The sequence below is a fragment of the Haemaphysalis longicornis genome, unplaced genomic scaffold (assembly GCF_048455015.1).
Source record: "Haemaphysalis longicornis isolate Haplotype H1 unplaced genomic scaffold, Haemaphysalis longicornis Haplotype H1 scaffold_2, whole genome shotgun sequence".
Lineage (NCBI taxonomy): Eukaryota > Metazoa > Arthropoda > Arachnida > Ixodida > Ixodidae > Haemaphysalis > Haemaphysalis longicornis.
Window position 1 is genome coordinate 223,433,938 of NW_027526295.1, and position 27,035 is coordinate 223,460,972.

The following is a 27,035-nucleotide window of genomic DNA, read 5'->3' on the forward strand; positions in this document are numbered from 1 at the left end:
CCGAGAAACATCGCAGTCACCCCTCGTACCCCGCTCTCTCTCTCTCGCCAATATATATATATATATATATATATATATATATATATATATATATATATATATATATATATATATATATATATATATATAACGTCAGAAGTTGATGCAATGGGCCCGGTAAAAAATACCGTACAGCGAATAGACGAACGGGTAACAAACAAACGAACTGACGTTTAGGCGGACAAGCCTTCGCCAGAATGTTTGACCCCTCTGACGAAGGCTTGTACCAAGCCGAAACGTCAAAGTTTGTTACCCGTTCGTCTATTCGTTCTACGGTATATGAATATATATATATATATATATATATATATATATATATATATATATATATATATATATATATATATATATATATATATATATATATATATATATATATATATATATATATAGCGAATCAGAATAGGAAATGAGGGGCTTGTTGAAAATAAGACATAAATAAGAATTGGCAGTCAAGAAGACCTCGGAAAGCAAAGGGGAGGATGTAGTAGCTCAAGATAAAGAATTTGGAAAATAAGAAAGTGGAGAAAAAATGCCCGCCAGGTGAGATCCGAACCCACGCAGGAAACAAAAACACCTGAACATAAATACCCCAGAAAGTGGAGGCCAAAGTAGCCCCGCCGGTAGCGTAGTGGTTATCGCACCAGACCGGTATTCTGGAGGTCGTGGGTTCGGATCCCACCTGGCGGGAATTTTTTCTCCGCTTTCTTATTTTCCAAATTCTTTATCTTGAGCTACTACATCCTCCCCTTTGCTTTCCGAGGTCTTCTTGACTGCCAATTCTTATTTCTGTCTTATTTTCAACGAGCCCCTCATTACCTATTCTGATTCGCTACATGCATAGCGAGGGCCTCTGTTCTGGCAGTCTTGGTGCCATAGGGAGCTTAAGAGGGTTCAACGCTGGTCAACCACTCTCGACATGTCGTAGAGGCTCGAGTCACGGCCCGGGGGTTAAAAAGAAGGTCCCCTTCACCCCGAGTAGTCCGAGTGGCGCTGGCAACCACCCCCAAGCGCAGGGAACAAAAACACCTGAACATAAGTACCCCAGAAAGTGGAGGCCAAAGTAGCCCCGCCGGTAGCGTAGTGGTTATCGCACCAGATCGGTATCCTGGAGGTTGTGGGTTCGGATCCCACCTGGCGGACATTTTTTCTCCACTTTCTTTCTTTCTTTCCAAATTCTTTATCAGTTTCAATGACCTACCACATCCTCCCCTTTGCTTTCCGAGGTTTTCTTGACTGCCAACTTTTATTTTCTGTGTTATTTTCAACGAGCCCCTCATTTCCTATTCTGATTCGCTACACACACACACACACACACACACACACACACACACACACACACACACACACACACACACACACACACACACACACACACACACACACATATATATATATATATATATATATATATATATATATATATATATATATATATATACTTTTTAATCTTAGAACAAGGTGGCGACCTCGATTCTTGCCCGAGGTTCAGCTTGCCTTCGTCAGGGCCTGACGAAGACAAGTCCCTTTGCTGAAACGTTGGCAACAATCGAGGTCGCCACCTTGGTCGAAGTTTTCTTTTCTTGTGTTTCTTACCACCTTCCAAGTTTTATTGCTCCATGAACATATGTATTAGATTGGAGTCATCATAAAAAAAACACTTATTACGACGTTTCGGGTGGGATTCGGCCTTTTTCAAGGAGGAGGAAAAAGGCTGGACCCCAGCCGAAACGTCGTAATAAATGTTTTATGGTGGCTCCTATCTAATATGTCATTCAATATATATGGAGAGACACGTCAAAGAGAGCCGTCACACATGAAGAACGCCTGAAGGATAGTCGACACAGCGCGTTTATTCCGAGCGGCAGCCCAGAGCTCCAGCACCAGGAATGATAATGCGGGTGGTCCCCAGAAACGGATGAGGTATGACATGATGATGATTGTGGCCGAGAGAAGCAGATGAAGAGGCACATGAGTGAATCCCAAACACACCACGGCACTTTCATGTGTCCTTGGATTGGGCCTGAATTATATAGCGAATCAGAATAGGAAATGAGGGGCTCGTTCAAATAAGACAGAAATAAGGGTTGGCAGTCAAGAAAACCTCGGAAAGCAAAGCGGAGGATGTGGTAGGTCACCGAAACAGATAAAGAATTTGGAAAGAAAAAGAAAGTGGAGGAAAAATGCCCGCCAGGTGGGATCCGAACCAGAGGCCCTAGCTATGCATGTAGCGAATCAAAATAGGAAATGAGGGGCTCGTTTCAACGAGCCCCACATTTCCTATTCTGATTCGCTACATTCATAGCGAGGGCCTCTGTTCTGGCAGTCTTGGTGCCATAGGAAGCTTAAGAGGGTTCAACGCTGGTCGACCACTCTCGACATGTCGTAGACACTGGAGTCACGGCCCGGGGGTTAAAAAAGAAGGTCCCCTTCACCCCGAGTAGTCCGAGTGGCGCTGGCTACCACCCCCAAGCACAGGAAACAAAAATACCTAAACATAAGTACCCCAGAAAGTGGAGGGGAAAATCGCCCCGCCGGTAGCGTAGTAGTTATCGCACCAGACCGGTATTCTGGAGGTCGTGGGTTCGGATCCCACCTGGCGGGCATTTTTAAGTGCGAATGCACTTCTTAAGCGACCCTGAATCACGCGTCCACCGCCGTCCGTCCATCCGCACCACATACCCACTTAGGGCGATTGGCCAAGAAGAGTTCCTAATTTCTTTAGCACATACCCACTTAGGGCGATTGGCAAAGAAGAATGCTTTCGCATCACCCGTGCATTCCCACTTACTTGGCACATACCCACGTGGGGGATTGGCCAGGAATCGGGCGTGAGAAGGGCTAATGCACCCGCTTAAAGGAGTACTGACACGAAATTTCAAAGCTGAGATCCGCTCTAGCAATCAAGTACAACGACAACACAAATAGGTGTCTGTGCATGGCACATACCCACGTGGGGGATTGGCCAGGAATCGGGCGTGAGAAGGGCTAATGCACCCGCTTAAAGGAGTACTGACACGAAATTTCAAAGCTGAGATCCGCTCTAGCAATCAAGTACAAGGACAACACAAATAGGTGTCTGTGAATAAATGCATCTTTCTTTCTTTGTAGTTGTGTGTGTGTGTGTGATCTCTCTTTCGCGAACATTACCGACCCGCGCAAATTCAACTCGTGCATTCGCACTTACACACTCTCCCCCTCGGGGAAGTGCGAGGGAATTTTTTTTCTCCACTTTCTTTCTTTCTTTCCAAATTCTTTATCTCTTTCAATGACCTACCACAACCTTCCCTTTGCTTTCCAAGGTTTTCTTGACTGTCAACCCTTATTTCTGTGTTATTCTCAACGAGCCCCTCATTTCCTATTCTGATTCTATATATATATATATATTGCCGCGAACCATGTACGGGTTTGTTTATTTGTTCTTTGTTTTTAATGCCCGGCCGCGCCAGGCTCTGTTATCTGTGTCCCATGCGAAGCGCGTGTTCCATTCTTTATTTTTATGCCGCACGGGCTATCTCATTCAGATAAGCAGAGTGTTTCGCCCTAACGCCGCTAGCCCAGAATAATCTTCTGTGATCTACAATGTTCTGGATGTGAATCGACGGTTCCAGAAACTCTCGCGCCCAAAGATAAAAGCCTGCACAGCAGACGCCGCGCCATTCGATTCTGCGACGCTCGCCGACGCAAGTCACTTTGTTGACCGCTGCTTCGCCGCCTCTGTATTCTTTTGAGTTGTTAGGGGAGCACAAGCTCGCTCCAATAAACTTGTTTCTCCTTCAAGACAACTGCGTCGTCCTTGTCTTAGTGACAATATATATATATATAGAAATAGGGGTTGGTAGTCAAGAAAACCTCGGAAAGCAAAGGGGATGATGTGGTAGGCCATTGAAACAGATAAAGAATTTGGAAAGAAAGAAAGGAGTCCGAGTGGTGCTTGCTACTACCCCCAAGCGCAGGAAACAAAATTACCTTAACACAAAATACCCCAGAAAGTGGAGGGGACGATAGCCCCGCCGGTAGCGTTGTGGTCATCGCACCAGACCGGTATTCTGGAGGTCGTGGGTTCGGATCCCACCTGGCGGGCATTTTTCCTCCACTTTCTTTTTCTTTCCAAATTCTTTATCTGTTTCGGTGACCTACCACATCCTCCGCTTTGCTTTCCGAGGTTTTCTTGACTGCCAACCCTTATTTCTGTCTTATTTGAACGAGCCCCTCATTTCCTATTCTGATTCGCTATATAATTCAGGCCCAATCCAAGGACACATGAAAGTGCCGTGGTGTGTTTGGGATTCACTCATGTGCCTCTTCATCTGCTTCTCTCGGCCACAATCATCATCATGTCATACCTCATCCGTTTCTGGGGACCACCCGCATTATCATTCCTGGTGCTGGAGCTCTGGGCTGCCGCTCGGAATAAACGCGCTGTGTCGACTATCCTTCAGGCGTTCTTCATGTGTGACGGCTCTCTTTGACGTGTCTCTCCATATATATTGAATGACATATTAGATAGGAGCCACCATAAAACATTTATTACGACGTTTCGGCTGGGGTCCAGCCTTTTTCCTCCTCCTTGAAAAAGGCCGAATCCCACCCGAAACGTCGTAATAAGTGTTTTTTTTATGATGACTCCAATCTAATACATATGTTCATGGAGCAATAAAACTTGGAAGGTGGTAAGAAACACAAGAAAAGAAAACTTCGACCAAGGTGGCGACCTCGATTGTTGCCAACGGAGTCAAAGCGGATGCGTAGCGAGACATAAGGACAAGGATAAAATCAGCCGCACATCGCCCAGGTAAATTATGGGGAAGCATCTCTTTTCTGATCATGGCAAAGGTAGCTTAGTTTTGAAGTTAGGGGAAATTCGTTCAAGTAACAAGCAACAAAAGAAGAAAAGAAACTTCAGATCGGCGCTGCTTCATGGTCCGAGAATGATCCCGCGACAGGTACTTTATGAAAGCATTCAATGTCCTGAAGGAAGCGTCATCTCAGTGTCATGTATGTCGTCCTTTCCAGTGAAACATGTTCGGCTGTCTCTGCAGAAGTATTGTCACAGTAGGCGTTTGTTGTTAACCCAAGGTGGAAGACGTAACCGTTTGTAAGTTACGCGTAGTTGGAGGCGAGGTTATATAGTTTTCATGTGACGAGGAAACTCTATTTGAAGTCTTGATTTATACTTCGGGTCAGCAGTAAGAAAAAAACAACAGTAGAGTCATGCCTTGACGCCATCAGCTTAATAGAATACGGCACCGCCGTCTTTCAAAATTCCGTTGGTGCATACACCATTTCATGCACTCAGACATTCCCAAAGGGGTTATAAATGACTAGGTCAATTTCTTGCTGAAGGCATACTTCGAGGTCCATCCGGCATATTTCTCTAATGCGGTAATTTAGATCGCATGAACTCGCGTTTCGCGGTAATTCGACGCCGGACTACTCGCCATTCATTGAGGTATACGCAACCTCAACGGCACTGAACATCCCTAAATTCAAGAAATGTGGCGAACACGCTTAGTTACTCAACGCCAATTTTCTTTTTTCACAAGCAGCACAAAAGGAAGATAACAAATAGTCGCGGACGATCATTCCGATCGGCGGTATGCGCTGATTACGGTTGTGGGACAAAGTTTTGGGCGACCTAAATTTACTTGCAAAGATGGTTGCTTGGAAAAGTTGGTATAACGCGACGGAGACAAAAAGTGTTTCGCGTTGTCGTCTTCTTGCTTCTGTCTCCTTCGGTTCGCTGTTTCCAGCTACAACTTTACGTAACTGCCCGGGTCGCAGTGGAATGTAGCTGTTAGTGTAGAATTCCTGTGTGTGTATTTGTGTGTGTGTGTGTGTGCGTGTGTAAGTGTGCAGGTGTCCTTTTTGCTACTCCTTCGTGTCCTGTATTTTGATATTTATTTATTTGTCTAGTGTTTCGTTCTTTTTGTTTTTTTTTTCTTTCACCTAACGTTGTATTTGTTATTTTTGCCCATGTGTTATATGTTTATGTTAGCCCTCTACCCTATCCCCCTATTCCTATGTACTCTTTCCTCCCTATCCCACCTCCCCTACACCAGCAGGCGTTCCGGTGTCCGCCCCTAGGCGAGACAATTTACGCCTGTTGGTGGGCCTTCCTTTCTTTCTTTTGTGCAACATACATACATACATACATACATACATACATACATACATACATACATACATACATACATACATACATACATACATACATACATACATACATACATACATAAGTTCACTCGACCCTCCTCCTACTCCGTTCCCTTTCCACTCCTTCCAGCGTATACTTCCCGCTTCGTTATCCCATCCAGTGTGTCCGAAGCTTCGCAGAGACGATGGTGGCGCCAGTATTTTGCGAAATGGCACTACATACAGCGGTGAAACACTGGCCGATAGAATCACAGGAGCCGAAATGCGAGGCACCACCTCCAGGCCATGGCACCAAGAGGGTGACAGTGTAGTTTTTGCAGAGTTTCATGTGGCTGTATGGGCGTTTCTCGACGTGAAATTGACGTGGGGGACAGCGCGGTTGCTATGCGTTACACTTCTCCATTTTACAAGTGAGCCGTCCTACGCTATATATGCTCACGTAGCACACGTCCACATCACATGTTTTGGGCCACGTGCCGACGCGATGTGCCGCTGTGCTTGCTTGGTCGCTCGGAATGTTCATTGTCGCATTGCGTGCATTCGTTGGCTTTCTGAGTGGAAGGTTAACTGACAGTTTTTTTGTTTTGTTCATTCTTGCATCTTAATCATCTTTCATGCGCATTTTTCTGTAGGGAAAATAAAGCTTGCAATTTTGTATGCTCCACAGAAATATGTCCTGTGTGTTAATTCAGAGCAACGTTAGCATCATAGTTTCCAGCATAGAGTAAGTGTATAATTTGAAGAAAAAGTGGCATACGATACGAATAGCCAAGAATGTTATAATGACATAACATGTATTATAACTACCTCTTGTATTATAACATGTATTATAACTATCTAAATTACTATTACTACCAGCCGCGGTGGCTCAGTGGCTAAGGCGTTGCGCTGCTGAGCACGAGGTCGCGGGTTCGATTCCCGGCTGCGACGGCCGCTTTTCTGATGGAGGCGAAACGCAAAAACGCCCATGTGAGCGAGATTTCGGCGCACGTTAAAGATCCCCAGGTGGTCAAAATTAATCCGGAGCCCTCCACTACGGTGCGCCTCATCGCCTGCGTTGCGTCGGCGCGTTAAACCCTACAATCAATCAATCAATCAATCAAAATTACTATTACTTTAATATTATTACACAGCTTTGCACTGACAACCTTCACCTGCGGTAATGCTCCGAACCACACCTCAAAAAAAAAAGTGTTACCACTGCTAAGCTAAGAAATCAGAACTTGTGATCTCGTGCTCAGGGAGCGAAGCTTCGTATAATTTATAAACACAGCGAAGTTAGCGAACGAAAGGAAGAAACAAAATAAAACAAAACACACACGAAGAGCTTCCAAAGGATCCGTCCAGCGCAGTAAATTCGCAGATTGTCGCCTGACGACGGGCATGCATTTTCTTTCTTTTTTTTTTTAGTTTTCGTGCTGTTAGTTAGATACTCGCGCCGATTATTCGCGGCTACCGGATGCCACGCCAAGGGCAGAGAGCCGTCGCCGCCACTGTCCGTTCCGCGCACGTAGGACTGGGCGTTTGTTTTATTGCGTGCCGCTGGAGTCCCGCGCGCATTTGCATAGGCGCGTCTATCCGTTTATGTTCGCTGGAGGCGCAAACGCACCCGAAGCGGCAGACCTGTTTCCTTTTTTTTTTTTTCTTTAGCCGTTCTCCTTTTTGTGGTTTCTTTCGCCGGGCTACCCAGCGCGGTCCGGTTGGGGTGATCGTTGCGGCCAGAATGGAACGGATTCGGCCGGCCAGTGGAACGACGCGGACCCAAGTATGCGGGGCGCCAGACTCGACGACGCCGGCCCAACTCGATACGAGGGAGGAAATACAAAATGAGTGCCGACCCACGGATGCCGTTCATCTGCTGCGAGGCGGCGGTGCGCGGATTCGCGCGCGCATGCAACGCCTCGAGGGGAAAATAAACAGCGGTGGCTTCTACAGGTGCCATGCAGAAAAAACACGTTCAGTTTGAATGTACTAACCTTTGGGTCAATCATTCGGCTCCACACCAGATACGAATTCTGTTTCTGGACAAAATAAAATTAAAAGAAAAACGCGAGAGATATTGTCTTTCGAATTTCGAGCCACGGTGACGTGTTACGGAGAGGAGTGACGTCATACGGGCCAGCACTAAGAACATACTTATCGGTGTATTATCTGAACGTTAGCATTCAAGTGTGACGGCCAAATGGAAGTAGAGTCCCTACTACAAGGGTTCAGTCATGTTGCTGGATAGTGGCTTACTAGGTCGGCGGCGGCCGCCAGTCACACAAACGATTCTGTGTTGTCAGAGAGAGAGAGAGAGAGAGAGAGAGAGAGAGAGAGAGAGAGAGAGAATAAAGAGTTTTATTTATCGAGCAGATATATAGAAGCCTCCGGAAAGTGGCTAGAGAATCGCCACTGCTTCACAAGGTTTCCTTACTATCTCCGTTATTTGCTTGAATTTCGCGGTAAAATTGGTGTCATTATTACCATGACAGATCAGTCTTTTTATAAAACCAAATTTATATTTTGTTTTCATGGCCCTTTAGGTCACCTGACGTTAAGAGTGCGTAATTGCGTAACACACCCATTCGGGGAATTGGCAAGTGGCGATGACAACTAGTTTTAGCAGCTCCCGGACGATTGATACGGACGCACTAACAGTGTGAAATAGACATAAAAGGCTCTTATAAAACTCTTATCTATCTTATTAAGGCGTGTTTATGTATGCCTGACGTTTAATGCGCATGCCAGTCAACATAATTTGGTTGTGCATAGCGTACGGACTCGCACTGCTAGCGAATGTGACACTGGACGAAGAAAGGAAAGAAAAGACCAAGCAGGAAGAAAAATCTGCTAGCCAGCTAAGCGTTCAGATTTGTTTAATTTTTCTTCCTGACTCTACTTTCATATTATAAAAAATCATTTCTGATCTGTATTTCCTTTTCTAAATTTTGGGATCTAAAATAATATAGGTCACATCCTGATTAGGTACAAAGCTTCTTAGCCGGTCCCCCGCGTGGGTACGTGCCATGTTGTGAGGCAACCAACCAACCAACCAACTAGTGTCACGTTCGCTAGCAGTATGGGTTTATTAGTTAGTAACAAATTTGAGCAACTTTCCGGTGTGATAGCGTACGATTTCATGGGCCCATACCGAAAAAAATACAAATAGATTTCTCCTTTAGACTAACAATCATAAATTTTAACGCTGAAGTTCAAGCATGTTCAAGCATGTTCAGGCTATTAACTAGGTAGCATGGCACAAAATTTACAGAATGACGACTCACCAGACATTTTCTCTCGCTGCCCTTATGACGTCACATAATATATATGTGAATGGCAACCGCCGAGATAAACTGCCTCTAACAATTGTTACTCTGCAGCGATATGTGTGCCTTTTGTTCCATTATAATACTGTTTCTCCCCCCTCCTTTATGACGTCACTTCCGACGTTACGTGGCGGGAAATCTGATAGTTTATAAATAGTACCCATCTGTTTTTGGTGAAAGCAATGTTCTTCGGGGCCGCGGGAATGAAGTTGTGAGTAATCAAAGGGCACATCTTCAAGATAAAACACATATGAATGCTGTCTTAGGAGCCTCTTTGAGGATTTTAAGGGTATTCTGCCAACCCAAATTGTCTATGAATGATTTTGATTTCCGCCTCAGAAGCACTGGGGTACTGGGGAACACATTCACGAAAATTCTAAACTATCAAGAGCATTTTATTTCTAAAGTCCGTGCGTTCCAATGGACGCGCGCACGGATATAAATTTGAACATAGACTGGGTTCTGCTAAAGGCACTTTACGTTTCAGATGCGCCACCTCGAAGTTTTTCTCTACCCGTGGAAAGTTTCTCCAAACCCAAGGTGAACATTTCTGCCGATTCTAGACCACTCAGACTCACCGTTTAGCGCTGCGTCAACCAGGCAGCGTCGACGGCAGAATGTTCGATCAGGACGATAAAAAGAAAGCGAGATCTAGTTCAGCCTAAGCGGGTGCGAGATCCGATCATTTATAGGCGTTCCTCTTTTTTTAATCGGCTTCGAGCTTGGCTTTGGGTAAGACGACCTTCGCCACCATGACCGCATTCAGGCATCGTTACCGCGACCCTCCGCGTCAGCGCGGATTATCCAAGTATGTCGCTGATCAGGCCTTTTCGTCGATTGTTTGAACTGCTCGCATGCAAAGGCTTACTGGACTCTGTTTCTTCCGTGTTGCGTATCTGTGTAGACACGCATTATCATAAGTTACTGCTGCAGCGGCTAATGCAGTGGTAAACCCGTACACAATTACGCATCAACCTTGATCGCCGCGTGGCGCAATAGCCTCTCGGCGCGACCTACTGGCCAGACCACGAAAGTGAAAGTGGAGGCAAGGTCGCTGGCGCAACGGCGTTGCTCTTTGGGAAACACGCAATCCCTTCGCTTCGGGGCTCGTGTTTTTATCGATTGTGCGCAATCTCACTTGGGTGCTGGGAGCAGGATGGAGAGGGATATAAGCAAATGTTTTAATGCAGAACAACCTAGACATAATTTCTCCAGCCCCTTCTTGGCTTATTTAACTGCGTAAGTATATGTACTCGGACCCAATCGGTCGAGATGCGCCTGGAAATCCTTGGTGGCAGATGTCATTGAATTGAATAGCTGGCACTTGGGAATTTCCGGCCGCAGTTTGCGATCGTGGGACAACAAAACAACGCAGGAACAAGGCTGCGGTGCATCAATTCTGCCACGTCTTGGAGTGTTGTGTGACCTTTTATGATCACGTGATATCATAGATGCAATGACGATTCAACCAAAAAGGGGACACGTTCTTGCATTGCGCCATTTTCTCCGCCGCTTTTCTCCTCCCTTATGCCATATGTTTTCTGTACTATGGTCCATATCACTACCTCAAGCTCAGCCTGACAGTGAAATTAATCCCGAAGGTGTAAAAATTGTCCTAAAATTAGGACGCCGGCGATTTCGCGTCCGAAGCACGTCTGATTTCGGTGAGGTGCTCGTTTGCCGTTAATATCCTGGGAGGAGTACTTCAGAATTTCTGCAACGCAGACAGCCCGGCGTTGATGAAGGCACAACGGATAGTGTGCCACAAAGATGCGCGTGTCGTCCCATCTGGACAAGAGTACAGCAGGATATACGATGATGAACTGGAATGCGCCGCTTGGGGCAGTGCGACGCAGCCTTGGCTTTGGAGGAAGGCCCGTGCAACGTGTTTGCAGAGCGGGCAGCTGGTTCAGGCTAGTATAAAAGTATGCGCTGATCCCGTATGCGCGACTGAGCACACATTTGGGGCTGCACGCGTATCGTTTCCCTCTCCTCGGTTCATCTATCTCTTATATGCTTCCTTCTTATTTGCTTCTGTCCTTCACCTCTAGCAAGGGAAATGCGAGAGAAATATCGCTTTCTCGTTTGGCTGACAGGAATGCATGCGCCGACGGCACAATGAAGTACGCGACTGCGTCAATTCTCCTTTACTACCCTCGGTTCAGCGATTGATCGCAGCTACTGGCCGCAAGGTCAGGGGCGCTGGCAGTGACCGTGAGTCGTTAATCAGTCGTGTGGACAAGCGAGGGTCTATCGAAGGCCTTAGAAGCCGATCGAGCTCCGATGTTGGGAACCGCTCTTTGTGCGGGCTTTATTTGCGAAGCAGTGGGAGCAATGAGCGTGCCCACGAACACACTTGTTGGAACACGCTAACGCCGCTCAGACAAACAACTATACTGCGCTGACGCATCGATGTCGCCTGAGAATTCAGGGGTTCTTTCGCGAACGAAAGCTTGTTGGGAGGCTGTTACCTTCACGAAGGACAACGTAGCGTGAGTTCTGTCGTTGTGGCACGACAACTTGACAAGTCTACTGTCCTTAAAAAAGGTATTGTGAACGTCATGACTAGCTTGCCGATGTACTATAGGCGTCAAATGAAACGCGAACACGAAAATATGAACCGGGACGTGCAAAATTGAAAAATACTGTTCGTAGAGTTCAGACAATGGCTTGCTATTTGTATGTTTGGAAATCCACTTTTATCAACTTTGTTTTTGTAACTAGTCCACGCGTCATTTTGGCTTGCATGGAAAAAAGTCGCGCTATTTGTGTGTTCATGTTCACATTTTTGTGTTCGCGTTTCATTTGCCGCTGATAATAGTTCCCATGTGTTTTAAACCTCTCCTATCCTGAATCCGTCGGATACTTTCTTTAACCCCAACGTTTATTACCTGAAAAGAAGGAACTGAAAAAAATAGAAAAGAAAAATTTTGGGGATTTGAGTTTCACATCATACACTTGAACGCTCCTGGGACGTCGTCGATGTGTTATATAACACATCGACGACGCAAAGGGCAGTGCAAAGGGCAACTGACGAAACACTGAACCTCTGGTAAAACATTTGTCTTGCGGTTTAATGTCTCACACCCCGTTTTTTTTTTAGCTCTTATAATGCTCAACAACGTGTACCCAACCACCCAGAGGATCATGAATTGTCTCTAAATGCCTACATAGAGGAAATCGCTGGGCTGCTATCACTGGAATATATATACCTTTCTTTCGAGCTATTCCTGGCACATAAACTGACACACCGGATGTTGCAAGGAACCGAGGTTCCGAGGCAATGTGTGTTTAAGGATGCAGCATTGCTAGTGCGACCACGGGCGCAGTTCCTATCAGCTACTGCTCGAAGAACAATGTCGCACAGGTGAGTAGTGAAAGAGCGAGAAAAGGTACCAACGCGCTTCCGCGAAGAAGTATATTCGAAATATGAAACGCCTTTCTTCTTATTCAGGCCAATCCGCATTTCCGGTTAGCTTTGTCCTCTGAAGCCCCAAAATCTTGCTAGTAATTGTCTCGCGGACATTCCCAACCGCGAAGTGGCGTTTACTTAACAGAGCGCCGGAACCCTAGGGTCATTTTTCTGCTACGCGGATATGCGAGCTAGCAGGGTGCGCGGAAATTCCTACTGCCGCCAGGGAAAACATGACTGTTGCATTTTCTCGACGCCGGCCTGGCGGAAGTTCGCTTGCCCGGTGGCGGGACGCGTGCGCCGCAGGGACAAAACCGCGGCGGCTGCAGGCACGAGGGCACCGGCTGCTGCTGCTGCTGCTGCAGAGGGAAACAAGCGGCCCCAGGGTCAACAACTGGTGGCCCATAGTTTATTCTGGGCGAAAACACCGATCTCGGCTTCGTATGTCGCTTTATAGCCCGACAGTTGAATCCAACACTTCCCAGCACCGAGTGTTGGCATTGGGGGACGAACCGGAATTGTAAGAGGCCTGTTGAAGTTTGCTGTGCGTGCGTGCCTGCGTGCGTGCATGTGTGCGTATGTAGTGTGCGTTTTTGGGTGTCTGTGTGTTTGGTGCTGGAGGCATTGTATACGACACGCTGCGAATACCGTGGAGTTTTTCCGGAATTTACTCTATTGTTTTAGGGACGAAGCCCCTTAGGGGCTCGGGCTGTCGGCGTCACCTCTCGTCGTCGTCTCATGTAGTAAGGGTACGAAAACACCGGGGCACTCTTTTTTCAACGCCTCGCGCTAGAATGTAGCGCATACTGAAAGAAAAAGGTATAATGGATGAAACCGGTTCAAAATAAACTAACATGATTTAACGATTTGTGAAAAGCTTCCTGTCTGCTTCAGAAATCTTCAAGCAGAAGCTGTTTGTAGACGGGTTATATATTTCGTGTTACACTCAAGTGCCCACCAGCTTTCGACGCTAGGCCTGATCGGGTCGGGTGATCGGTCGAAGCAAGAAAATGCATACTTACCTGGTGCTGGGGCGTCCTGCCGACCCGTGTAGTAGCTAACTACAGCGGGTCCTGGCTGCTACTAGATATGATAAATTCTTCTTTCGAGCTCCCATGATGTGGCGCGGGCTTGTTGACCCCTGCCACTGCACTCGCGTTTATCCCTGTCACGTCCCCAAACTGGGGCAGATGGGGCAGAAATTTGCTTAAATCTGGTTCAATGCAAGAGAGGGCGCCACCGCCTCAACAAGCGCGCAATTGTTCCTCCAACCGGCGCTTCTCCGGCGCCCAATCAGCGCGCGCCGTGTGGCAAGAGACAGACTTACAATCTTACACTGCATGCTTCGCTCCTCCCCATGTTTCACGTTAGAGGAGATGGCCCGGGGTTTCTTTTTCTATCGTGCGTGCTTCTATATTTGTAACTTCCGCCTTCCGCAGGTGCAACCACTGTTTTTTAAACGTGCCTGTGGCGTATGTGTCGAGGACATGACGTCCACGTGAAAGCCGCGTTTCTCTGCCTTTTGTTGTCAGTGCTGTTTTGTTTTTATTTCCATTTATTTCCGCTAGATTTCTATTATTTTTTTATCTCTCTGTAACGTATTTCGTTACTTTGTCAAGTCCACGAAGGTTTGACGGGAACACTTACGGGTGAGAACCTCGGCTTCAGTCTCTGCAGTATATTCGAATCTCAAAGCCATGAATCCGTAAGCATCGCTCAAGCATTACTCGGCCAAGTTGGCGAAAAACGCGTCGTCCCCAGATCGGTGTCACCACCAAGCTGCTACTGAATCCCCATTGGATGCTACCGCGAGTATGCGGGCCAAATTAAAGGGACACTGAAGTGAATTTGTCAAGCTCCCGTTTTTGCTTGCACTGTGTAGACTGGCTCAAATCAGCACACTTTTCATCGTTTTTAAGATTGACAAATCGGTAATTATTTTACAAAGCGCGAAAGAAGAAAAACTACCATGCGCGGTTTGCGGAGGCCGCACCAACTAAAGCTGTGACGTTAGGAGGAGTGGGCACCGTGATTGGACGATGCCCAAGGTGAGCAACCAAACAAGTTTCGGTTTCGGTTCTGTAAAACACAACCGGTGGCGTTGTTGGATGGGCATTCTCAATGACTCAGTAATCATCGTACCGCGCTTCTGCCATGTTGTCAGCTGTAAAAATGCATAAAGATAAGCCTCCTAGGACGGCTTGGAATCGTAGCATTCACTAGCCGAAACCTACGCAGTGCATGAACGCCCTCCGCGTACCCGTAGACGCCCAAATGTCATGCGCTTTTCCCCCATAATTGGAGCTTGCCTCCCTCATGCCTGTATCATAAAAAGCGTGTTCGCACCAGGCCAAGGGTCTGTTCATTCTGGCCTGTGCCCACTGCCTGCAAGCAGTCGGTGCTTATGGCAACAGCACGCCAACGAGAACTCGCTACCGCGCCATGCATGTGCCAGCCTGCGCGCGTTTTGTGAACTAGTTCGTGTAGCCATGAACGTTGCGGCCTAAAAAAAGGTGAACTCAATATAGAAAACATCGGCGGAAAACAAAAAAGTTAACTTACAAAAAAAAAGCACGTACCCGCGGGGATTCGAACTCGTGACTTGCAAAACATTTGCGGTGGCATTCCCAGCGCCCCAGACTACTAATCCACGGAGCGGGACGCGACGGCATTGCTAATATAGGGTATATATTGCACAACCGGTTTACACTTTTATTTAGTTTTGGCATTTTAAGCAGCTTAGGTGACTATTTGTTGTACTGCGATCGTGCAGTAAGCGTCGCCCGAGTTTCCACAGTAGCTCACATCTAGCAATTGCATTTCGTAGACGGAAAAGCGTTCGCAGATGCGTAGTCGTGCTGCTGACCGCTGTGCTTGTTCGCCCAGCGCAAAAAAGTGCTTCCCGCGCCCTAGTTTTACGCTGTACGGTAAAAATATCAGTTGATTTTATTTCCTTAGTACCTATATTGACTTCGCTGACTCTTCTCCCGCCTTCAAGAGGCCTTAAATTTTCCTACTGGCGTACCAGTCAGCGAAGCGTCGCATGTGCGCTTGTGCAGCACTTGTGTGAAGCGAACTTGACTTGGAGCTAGATACAGTGTACAAACAAACCAAGTAAAGAAAGGCACATTCTTCCATTCACAAACGTGTCCTGGCTTCGTTTCAACTAAGCGAACGAATTGCGACCAAGCAATTTTTTTTAACCTCCTTGATTGCGACGACCTGCCGGCGGCCGGCGGACGAAACGCTGGGCCGACTGACTCTGTCGGCCGGGGAGCCGTGCAGTAGCGCAGCCGTGGCGCAGCCAATTGCCAGCTCATCCCCTCCTGACGTCACACGAAAACGCCACAGAAAATGGGCGAGCGTAAAGAGAGGAGGACAGCATTTTCGAATTAGTTTTTCTACTAAATAAAATCGCGTAAACGCGCCTAGAGTGGTCGAAACATGGCCTGGGGACTCCGGACTACAATTTGCGCTAGTAATCCCGCAATGTTTACATATCACTTCAGTGTCCCTTTAACGTCCGCATGCATTTGCTACAACGCCTCCTCACGTGGACGTGAACGGGAGTATGAGTCCCACCCGATCTCTTGGCGCATCACGGGGTGGGGAAGGGGCGGATAAGAAACGGCCCGACGTTAGGCCGAACGTTACGCCGAACGTTATACGACATAACTAGGCGAGAAGTGATGCTCACGCGTTCGCACATCGCGAGAAAAAGCTTGGACGCCCCTGTACTCTATCTTTAAAGCGAAAGCTTTCTTTGTGGACCGATGGTGTCCTGTCAAAACTAATGTATTTCCCCGTAGACTAGTTCGTCGGCCGAAAAGCTCTGATAAGATCTCTGGACACACAGCGAGTGTGCGTGAAACCGGACTTCCATTGTGTCAAAACGGTCACTCGAAAATTTCAAAAAAGAAACGCTTCTAGATAAGTTATACACGTATCGATCGTAAAGAAGGAGTGCAATAGTATACCGTTATTTCATACTTTCATGAACCACGTTTCGGTACACATTTAGACCGTTCGTGGGTGCGTTTACTCAGTGCTCGAAAAATCGTTGCATGGGTTCGTTCTCCGTTTGCGATTTGGGTCTTTGAACGTTTTACGATCGATCGGACGCACTTTCAGCGAAAGTTGGGACGCAATTTTATCGAAGGTTTTGGTGCAGTTCTGACACAGTTTTGATGTGAGAACGCTCTCGCGCTTCTCTCGCCTTCTTTTAGGAGGGGATGGTAAATTCATGTTCCGTCTCTCGAAAAGTGTACGAGATATTTTCGTTGTATTTTTTTTTAAATAACAGCCTAAAGCACACTGAAGTTCGCTTCCGCAAGAAAACTATAGCGTAATAACCGCTTTTACAACGGAGCTTATAGACTCAGTCCCCCTTTTCTTTTGTTTTTTGTTTTTGCGTGCGGAGACTGGGAAAAGCTGCTCCGTACCCTCCTCTTCACTTATGTACACCCCCCCCCCCTCCCCCCACCCCCGCCCTCGGCCACTTGTTCGTTTCCGGCACTCCATAGTTTGATAAAAGATGCCACCTAAAAAATTCTGCAGAAAATCAGAGAAATATCTACTACTGTCGCCTGTAGCCTTAATGTCGCCATTCTTATGTCGCCTGTCTTGAGTGTAAGTTTTTTGCAGCCAAATTTTTTGGTTTTTCTGAACCCTGTCCGACCAATTATCTCCATTTACGCTATTATAACCATTACAGGTGGAACTTCCGCGTAATCTGCATTATTTTGGAAATGCAGGGCGTTCCACGTTTAGCCATTTTCCGCAATTTCTTTATATTTTTCTCCTTAATTTTTTTTTTAATTTTCATCCGTCCAATTATCTTCATTTACGCTATTATAATGATTACATTTGGAAATTTCCCGAAACCTGCATTATTGCGGAAATGCAGGGCGTTACACGGTTCGCCATATCGCGTAATTTTTTTTATTTTCCGTATCTTTTAGTTTTTCAATGTTTAGTTCAACAAATTATCTCCATTTTGGGTTTATAACGACTCAAAATGGAACATTCGCGAAATCTGCGTTATTGTGCAAATGCAGGGCGTTACACGGTTCACCATTTTCCATAATTTGTGATTTTTTTTCTTTATTTTTAGTTTTTCAAAATTTCCGGCAGGCAGTTATCTTCATTTACGCCATTATAGCGATTACAGGTAGAACTTTCGCGACACCTGCATTTTTGTGGAAATGCAGGGCGTCACACGGTCTGGGCTGCGGGGGTACCCGGCAAAGAATGCTACGGATTAAAATGTCTTCTCAGCAATGCATTTGCGTTTAGAAATGAAGCCGACTCCAAAAAAGATCGGTCTAAGGTTGGTCTTTGTAATCTGGCTTTCCCACAATGTTTGTTGCACAGTGAAGCCTACTCACAACGGTATGTGGTGCTGGAATGAATATATGAATGAATGAATGAATTTATTGTCAAGGAAAAGGAAAGGAAAGACCGCCAGCAGGCGTAAATTGTCACACCTAGGGGTGGACACCGGAACGCCTGCTAGTGTGCGAGCTGGGGCTGAGGATGAGATTCATAGAGAGGAGAGACAGAGGATAGAGGTGTTTCAGTCCTAGAATTTTTAATGCGTAGCATTCTTTGCCGGATACCCCCACTGCCAGGACCGTGTAACGCCCTGCATTTCCACAAAAATTCAGATATAACGGAAGTTCCACCTGTAATCGCTGTAATGGCGTAAATGAACAAAATGTAAAAAAAAAGCTAAAAAATAAGAAAGAAATTTTAAAAAATACGGTAAATGGCAGAACGTATAACGCATGGCATTTGCGCAATACTGATTTCGCGAAAGTTCCAATTGTAATCGTTATAATAGCCTAAATGGAGATAATTGGTCGGACAGGCATTAGAAAACCCCAAAATTTTGCTGGAAAAAACTCGCACTCAAGACAAGCGGCATAAGAATGCTACGCTTTAGTAGATATGTCTCTGTATTTCTCCAGAATTTCTACCTACCAACATTCGCGGAAGCTGTAAAGAGGCGGACGCCGAAAGGCCATGGGCCGCCCGTTGTCCTTTCAACAGCAGGGAGCACGAAATGCTTTGTAGCCGCCTAAATGGGTCCGTCCTCACGGGCAATTTTCGTGCTTGTTAGCACAATCCATGAATGCGACAGTTAGTGCTTCAAAAGTGACCCGATACCCCCCCGCATTTAAACCCCGTCATGTCGTGGAATTTCAATTTCGGATTGCCTCCTTTACCGAAGGTTGTTTGAGACTTTCTCTAATTGTTTTTCGGGCTCGCTTACTGCATCAAAGCCTCAGCTGTGAAAGTACGACATGTATCGGTGAAAAATATATAAATAAACCGGAAAAAAAAACACAAAAAGTGACATTAACAAGAGTAGAGCTTGCTATGTGACATTGACCGCCTACACATAGTTCCCAAGAGTTTAAGTACGATTTGACACAACATTACAGCAACAAGTAAAAACAAACAGACGCGATGCTATAATGAGGGGCGCCAAACATAGGCCCGAGCTCAATAAACAGCCAGCTGCGCGCAGTGTAGTCGAACATCTGGGGCACAAGTAGAGGACCTTGTGTTCGGCTGTCGCATAGGTTCCGAGTAAGCTGTTCGCCCGGCGTGACTTTATAGTTGTGAGCGCCGTTTATAGCGGAAGGCACAAGCGGGTTCAACGCAGAGTTGTGAAAGCATATCGCGGTAAGCTGTGACCGCATCGCATAATAATACTTCCGGCCTCCGCAGCAGTGCTTGCCTCGGTGAGTATTCCTGTTCCGTCAATATCGAACACAGGTCCACTTTTTTGTGGCCGAATGCGCTTACAGAACTCCGACAACAATGTAGGAGACAGAACAACCGAGTTCGTCGCGAGAAATCATTCGCTCCTCTTCATTGTACAATGATACGCAACGCTAATGGGCACTTGTTATAATGAACAGGTTGACAAGACTGATGGATTCCACACGGAATAGCATGTGTTAAAGCTGGGGAGATGAATCGCTACCTGTCTGCTGTGTTTGGTGGGGGAAAACGCAGTCTTTATAGAGAAAAAAAAAGTTATTTTACCGCTCCCGTCACCTTCCGAATCAGGGTATGTGTGAAGCATGACATGCCTTATCTTGCGGCAGCAGGTAATGCGACTGTGTTCTCCCCTACTTGAGTCACCCCGACAGACTTGGAAATCTATTCGGCCCCATCATGCCGACACGTGAACAAATGGAGCTTCCGGGAATTGCGTGATAACCCTTATAAACCAATCATCTTTAATACGACGGAAGACGGCGTATGAATGGAGCTCCAGACGGAGGAGAATGTCACTCATTTTAACTGCCAATACGCTAACTCATCGATGCGTTCTCATTACGACTGCAAGCAAACGCCCAGTTCGATTAGTTGCTTGCGGAAGATTCAAGTGCAGAAGCAGTTCCTCGCGACGGGGTTGCGCCTATAGTAATGGTGTACTGCCACGCTCACGGGTGTGTCGGTAGCGTCTTAATGGAGAATTGATGACCGCGCGGTGTTCGCTGCCTGAGCTTACTTTGGCCGCTTCGACGTTGTAATTTTGATGTGCAGCGTATTCTTAGAGCGCGCGTCTATTTCTTCCCTGCCGCAGGTTCTCTCCTCCCGGCTCGAGCGCCGCCAGCCAAGACGGCGCGGTCTGTCGGGACACCCCAGATGCCATGGGAGCCTGCTCGCAGCTGAAGCTGGTGCTATGGAAGAACATAGTGCTTCGGCTACGGCAACCGGTGGGTTCCCCCAGAACGCGCAATTACGCTCCGCTACTTCGTGGATAACGGGATACTAACGAAAGGCCTTACGCGCTTGTACTCGCACACTCTGCTATGGGTGGCGATCGCATGTTCATTGAAGGCACACCCACACGACGTACTCAATGGAGGAAGGCTTTGGGTGAAACATCTTTTGGGTCAAGGACGACTAATATAGCGTGCGTCCACGAGTACTGTGGGCGTGGACAAAAAAAAAACTGCTGGCTGCTAACAAAAGTATTTATATTTAGATATAAAGTAAGTTTGTAACTTAAAGCAAGCAGAAAACGAACCTTTACTTTGAGTAAGTCTATGAGCAATGCTAAATTAAAACAGCGTGACGCAGAAAAGACAAGTGCCTCATTTTTATACAACTTGTGAAGACAAAAACTGTGGTTGATTCCTCTGTCATAGGAATCGGTAAAACACGAAAGTGAAATGCGCAGCGCAATCTGCAGCTGAGCATGGTTTGCGGGCCGGCGGCTGCCTTGCGGGTGTGCTTGGCGAGCGACGTCCTGCTGGCGGGTCGCTTCGGCAAAGGTGTACTGGCGTCATTTCCGTGACAGATATGACGTCGGGGAAATCTTGGTGTGTCCCGGCAAAAAACCCTTTCGTGTTAAATATAAAACCCGAAAACGAACAACCCTCAGTATACGTACTCTTTAGTTCTAAACGTTGCTTCCCCGCTAGAAGACCCTGTGTGCAGGGGTGCACCCTTTACAGGCCAGTTGCTTCGTTGTACTGGCGTCACTTCCGTTCCGGATATGACGTCGCCCAAATGTTGGTGTTTCCCGGAATAAAACAGTTTCGTGTTAAAAATATGGCCGCGTATCTGCTCACTTCGCTGCAAATGCCGTCAAAAGACTAATAATCTTCTGCCGCCCGTATACGACGCAAGCGCCTCTCTTCTCTTTCCCGCCTACGTCTGACGCTCTTCCCCACCCGTCTCGCTCCTCCCACGATAAACAGGGTAAAGGCTCGATCAAGTCCATTCAACTTTGCCGCGCGTTCCACTGCGCGCGCGCCATCTGCTGAAACCTTTCGTTACTGCTGGACTTCTTGGAACGGCACAACAACGCCTAGAGTCGGGTGCGAGCCCTATTTGTATTTTAGCGTCACAACATTGTTTTCAAAGCATATTTCTTTTATTCGCTATCGCAAAAATCAAGCGGCCATGTATGTTTAACTAAAAGAACACTGCGAGCAATGGAGTAGGCCGGAGGGGGGGGGGGGGGGGGCTGTCTGAACACTCAACGAAATTTTCTGAGTGGTGCATTGCCCCCTCTGTCCTTTCCTTATTTCGGCCTTTTTTTTCGTACACGCTGTTCATACTCTGCATCGGTATATTAACATGTACATACAAAATGAGAAAATTAAATAAGAAATTGAAAATAAAATTATGTTTGCGCGCAGGCTATCCTTACTTTTGGGGGGAGTTTGTGCCGGCGGCGTATAACACCACCTGAAAAATATTTATGGCTACGCCACTGACTGCAAGATACCACTTATGTATTGATGTCTTGCCTCAAATATGCCAAATGTTTTCTTTTTACTGAATAATATTGACAAGTATAAAGTGCGCTCACATATTTGGTAGATTGGAAACGTTTTGCGTATATAACTTCTCGTTGAATATTTTATTTTTTGGCCCGGTGACTGAATTGACAGACAAACACAGACAGACACAGACGGACGGACGGACGGACGGACGGACGGACGGACGGACGGACGGACGGACGGAAAGACGGACAGACAGACAGACGGACGGACAGACAGACGGACGGACTGACGGACGGACAGACGGACGGACAGACGGACGGACAGACGGACAGACAGACGGACGGACGGACAGACGGACGGACGGACGGACGGACGGACGGACGGACGGACAATTATCTTTGTGGGTTCTTTCCCCGGGGCTTCTCCGCCGAGCCGCAGTAGCGCCGAGGATCCGGCCCCTGGGATCTGCAACCGACCGACTCCACTACAAATACAAAACTGGGCATTTACAATCAGGCGGCTCAGAACGAAATCTCTGTAGGGGTCCGAAGACGACGAGCCGAGAGCTCCGCCGCCCAGGTTTCGTCTGTCCGTCCCTTGGCTCTAGTTTTTATTCCTCATCTAGCCCCTTAGGAAATGGGTGGGAGAGGCGAGCATCCTTCGTCGGTTTCAAGAGCTGGTCTCTCTGTGCATCTCCGCCCCCACGCCTGCTGCCTTAAAGTGACCCTGCTACTACTACTACTGCCCTTCGGAACATCCGGTGTGAGCAGACGTGGCCACTTCTGGGAACGAAGACGCCGCGCGATACGCTTTCTCACGGTCCGTGAGCCTCTGCCGAGGCATTGCGCAGTTAGTTTGCCCACATGTACGCCACAGACCAAAATTTTCGGCTTTAAGTAGCCCAAGAAAGACTATCGTCTTTAAAATTTGGTAGTGGTCATTATAAGGTTGATAGAGAAGCGCTCACTGTGGACGCACTTATTCTATAACACACAGGGTTGCATGGAATAAACGCATATCACTCACTCACTTACTCAATTAATTCAATCAATCTATTACTCAATCAAGTTCCGGAAACAGCGGCCCAATTTTCGGTCACTTCATAACGTGAGGTGCACTCCTCGTGAGAGCAGCAGCAGTTCATGCTACAGTGTAGTGAGGAGCGGTATGCCTTTCCTAAACGGAGGGGAAGTGGCGGTTCTTCAGTAGCGCGAAGAGTGAGTTTCATCTCTCTCCTCACTAGCGTAAAGGAACCACTCAGACACCAAATTCACTCTTAAAATATCACTGATGTTCTCTCCTCTCCTTCTCGTTCGCCTTGATGGTGGAGTAGCGATTGGCTGCTGCCAACATGAGGATCAACGACGAACTCCTTCGTCTGCCGGCACCGATAGCGGCGGCATCGGGGATTACACAATGTTTACGCGTCTCCTCCTCTGTTTCCAACCTATCTACGCGAGAGGTTGTATACACATCTTTAACACAAAACCATCTTTGCAGTCCAATAAAAAATCACCAATTTCTCTCCGTTGATGACAAGGATTTATACCCCCCCCCCCCCCAAACACTTCAACACTCCCTCAAGAGGACTTTGCCCCCCCCCCCAGGAGGACTTCGACACCCCACCAAAATCAAAATTTTGGATAAACCCCTGGTTGAAGGTCCGATTGGTTAGTCGACAATGTCTGCCCCGAGTTCCTTTAGCCAATTACCCGGTGAACAACCGCCAGTGGTTGTAGCCAAGACGGCGCATGACATGAATACCCGTGAAACAGGCCACTCCAGCGACAACATCATTGCTCTTAGTAAACAAGTCTCTCTCTCTCTCTCTCTCTCTCTCTCTCTCTCTCTCTCTCTCTCTCTCTCTCTCTCTCTCTCTCTCTCTCTCTCTTATTCCATCTAAGGACTCGAACTTCTAAGGATAACTCAGACCAAAAGACCCCTTGTATTCGTAACCCGGAGGGCCACGGAGCGCTTGTATGGGCCCCCTGGAACATAGCAGCAATTTGCCAACGCGGTGCAACCATCGCGCCACAGGAGTATCAAATGCCCACTGAACAGTTGCACGGGCTCCTCGCAACACGGCAACAACCCGCTAATTCGGAGCAACAGTCACCGCATGACCTGCCGATGAGTCACTCTTCCGTCGCCCGTTCGCCGTCCGCGAGGTCGCGGGGGCGATGGGGTAGCTAGATAAAGTTGATTGAACAGTGGCGACTAACCAGCCATTTTCTCGCGCTGCCTGGGGGTCGTTACAGGGACTACTTTGCGCAATTTGTGGCCGCCGACAAAAGCTATCGCCAATAAACAAGGTTGTGAAATAAAATCCGTTGCTTTACGGTTCCGTTTGCTCGCGCTGCTTGAATGCTTAAATTAGTTGCTCTGGCTTTGGTGCGTCGGCAATGACGTCATTGTTGACGTTACACGTAGCGGGCAACTTGAAAGTTTGTTAATATTAATTTCTTTTTTGGGTGGGGGGGGGGGCGATTGTGTTGCAGGGTCCCTTTAACGAACGAACTGCTTTCCGCCCTTTCCTTCCCTCCCTCCAGCCACGCCTTTACGCAGTTTATCGTCCTTAATTTAACAACACGCTGAGTGCAAACACTTTAATGCAATTGGATTCTTTAAATTCAAGAGAGAGAGAGAGAGAGAGAGAGAGAAAATTCTTTAATGAGACCGAAGAGGACAGCCCTGCATAATGCTGGGCTTGCTACTTCTGATGGGTGGTGAACATGTGACGGGGGTTAAATGCTAACATGAATAATACAAATAAGAAAAGAAAAAAAAACGAAAGAAAATCCACCAGTGGACACACGAACACATGTAAAAAAAAAGACAGAGGCAGTTACAGGTTGGAGTCGAGTCCAGACTCTCAGAAAACGCATAAGAGCTTCAAATCCCCGCACAGGGCCTAAAAAGTCCTTCAAGCTGAGCGTTCTCGCCCGTAGTAAACTCCGCGCTGTCATTCGCGCCGAGTTGAAACGCGGACGAACACAGAACAGGGGTTCAGTGTTCTACTCGTACACCGCAAAGGGGACACAAAGGTGATGCCACCAGACCGATTTTGTTTTGGTATAGGCTACTTTTACGCGCAAGCCGTGTATAGCACACTCTTTTTGCCTGGATAAACCGTGGGGTACACGAAACGTACACGGTGTGTCGAGAGCGAGTATTTGGAGTGTCCAAAGGCGTTATCGTCGAAGCGAAGAACAATCTGCAGCGGCAACGCGTCCGCTGAGAGGCCGTCGCTACTCGGTGGTCCATTATTTGGTATGTGGTGACCACTGCACCAAGGGTAAGGGTGGCAACGGCTTAATTTATTTGCTCACTTGGCTTCAAGAATGTATATCAAAATGTTGGATGACCTTACTGCGGGGAGCCAAGCAATTTCTATCTGCACGAAACCGCTCATGTTAGTCTTGAGATAGTGGGGGCCAGGCCAACAGTCAGGAGCTTCTACGAGTGCACCGTGATAAAATCTCCGGTTAAAACTAGTCATATTTTTCGCATCTTCGAACTCTGGCGACGTCCCTATCGCGTCGTCATCTGACAGCGTTTCCGTACAATCGCTGAGCTTCATCCCGTTTTAAGTTGTAAGTGACCTAAGAAAGACTCCTCATTCTTGGCCATGAAATCGAACCTATGATCTGCTCTCAGAATAACAACGCCTTATCTTCATGGATTTTCCGGTCAAGTTAAACTCTTTGAGGTCGATGTTCAGACGAACGAAAGAAAAAAATAAGCTTGCTACCCACATCCCTTGCCAGCGCACTTGTCTGGCGCACGATTGCCAGTTTTGAGGGAGAATTAAATATTTAACCCCATACCGTTTTTATCTTTGAGGAAATTGCGGTCACAGACGCGATAGTGCAGCGTCGAAGAACAACGATGCCCTCCCAAATGACGCGCTGCAGACAGATTGCTCTCTGCTTGACGACAGCACTGGTGTCTTTGAACCAGCCTCAACGACCGTTGTATTTTAAAGCGAAGCTTTAGTGTCCTCACTGATGCCGTTGTACGCCAGTACACCCTGCAGTGAAGCCACCTTTCTCTGACGATGATGATGAATGATCGCGGGTGAAGTGAAAGAAAAGCACGCTTCCCGTGGCCGGAATCAAACCAAGGACCCTCGCGTTACGAACCCGGCGTCTATCCGATTGCTCCATTTCGACACGGTCGAAGCGAACGCCAAGCACCAGGTACCGATTCGCGCCGTACGCCCCAAACTGAAACGTTAGGCTTACGGAGTGCACACCCGGGAGTTGCTGTGAGTATTCTAGAACATTGGTGCGTGCCTCCAGAGTAGCACATTCTCGCAATCTGGGATTGGCCAACCAAAGAATCCATCACGAGAAAGCTTCGCGGTCAACCATCGTCGTCTTTAGACGGAGGGGTGCATCACTTTTCAAGTAGGAACAATTCACAATTTTAAATCTTAAAAGAGGTCTGAATTCCCTAAAGAAGGGCCAAATTCTCAGCCTCCCCCTAAGTGTTCACAAGTTCAGCATCCTCTGTTGACGCTTTTGAGGCGTGCACTCAATATGATGGCAGAGAGTTTGTTCCGCCACTCGTCAGCCTGCGCCACGACCAGGAAGCACAGGCGGAAAGCCACAGGCGGTAACTGCGGGTTACCACCCAGAATATATCCGCCAATTGCAGTGTTGGTAGTTATACCGTTGCACTTTCACATACAGTGTAGACTGATACAGGGAAAGGGTCAAAGGCGAGTCCACTGACGACAGGGCGGCACGTAGACAATGCTGGTGCCGTGGTAAGGTTCATGGAAGGTCACAGCCGATGCTGGAACTGGAATTTCGCTTCCATTGACCCTTTCTACCCCCATGGCCAATACCGTGCGAAAGG

At 47.3% G+C, this 27,035-nt stretch overlaps 1 protein-coding gene across 2 annotated transcripts in view; it reads left to right on the plus strand.

Annotated features, from left to right (window-relative positions):
- The window catches only part of LOC144169991 (uncharacterized), a 190,762-nt gene that overhangs the window by 75,705 nt on the left and 88,022 nt on the right, over positions 1-27,035 (plus strand). For both annotated transcript variants that reach the window (XM_077699479.1, XM_077699478.1), the window contains exon 2: positions 20,519-20,651. In XM_077699479.1, the coding sequence (XP_077555605.1) occupies positions 20,586-20,651 (66 nt within the window). In that variant the 5' untranslated portion in view covers positions 20,519-20,585. The remainder of the gene's footprint in view (positions 1-20,518; positions 20,652-27,035) is intronic.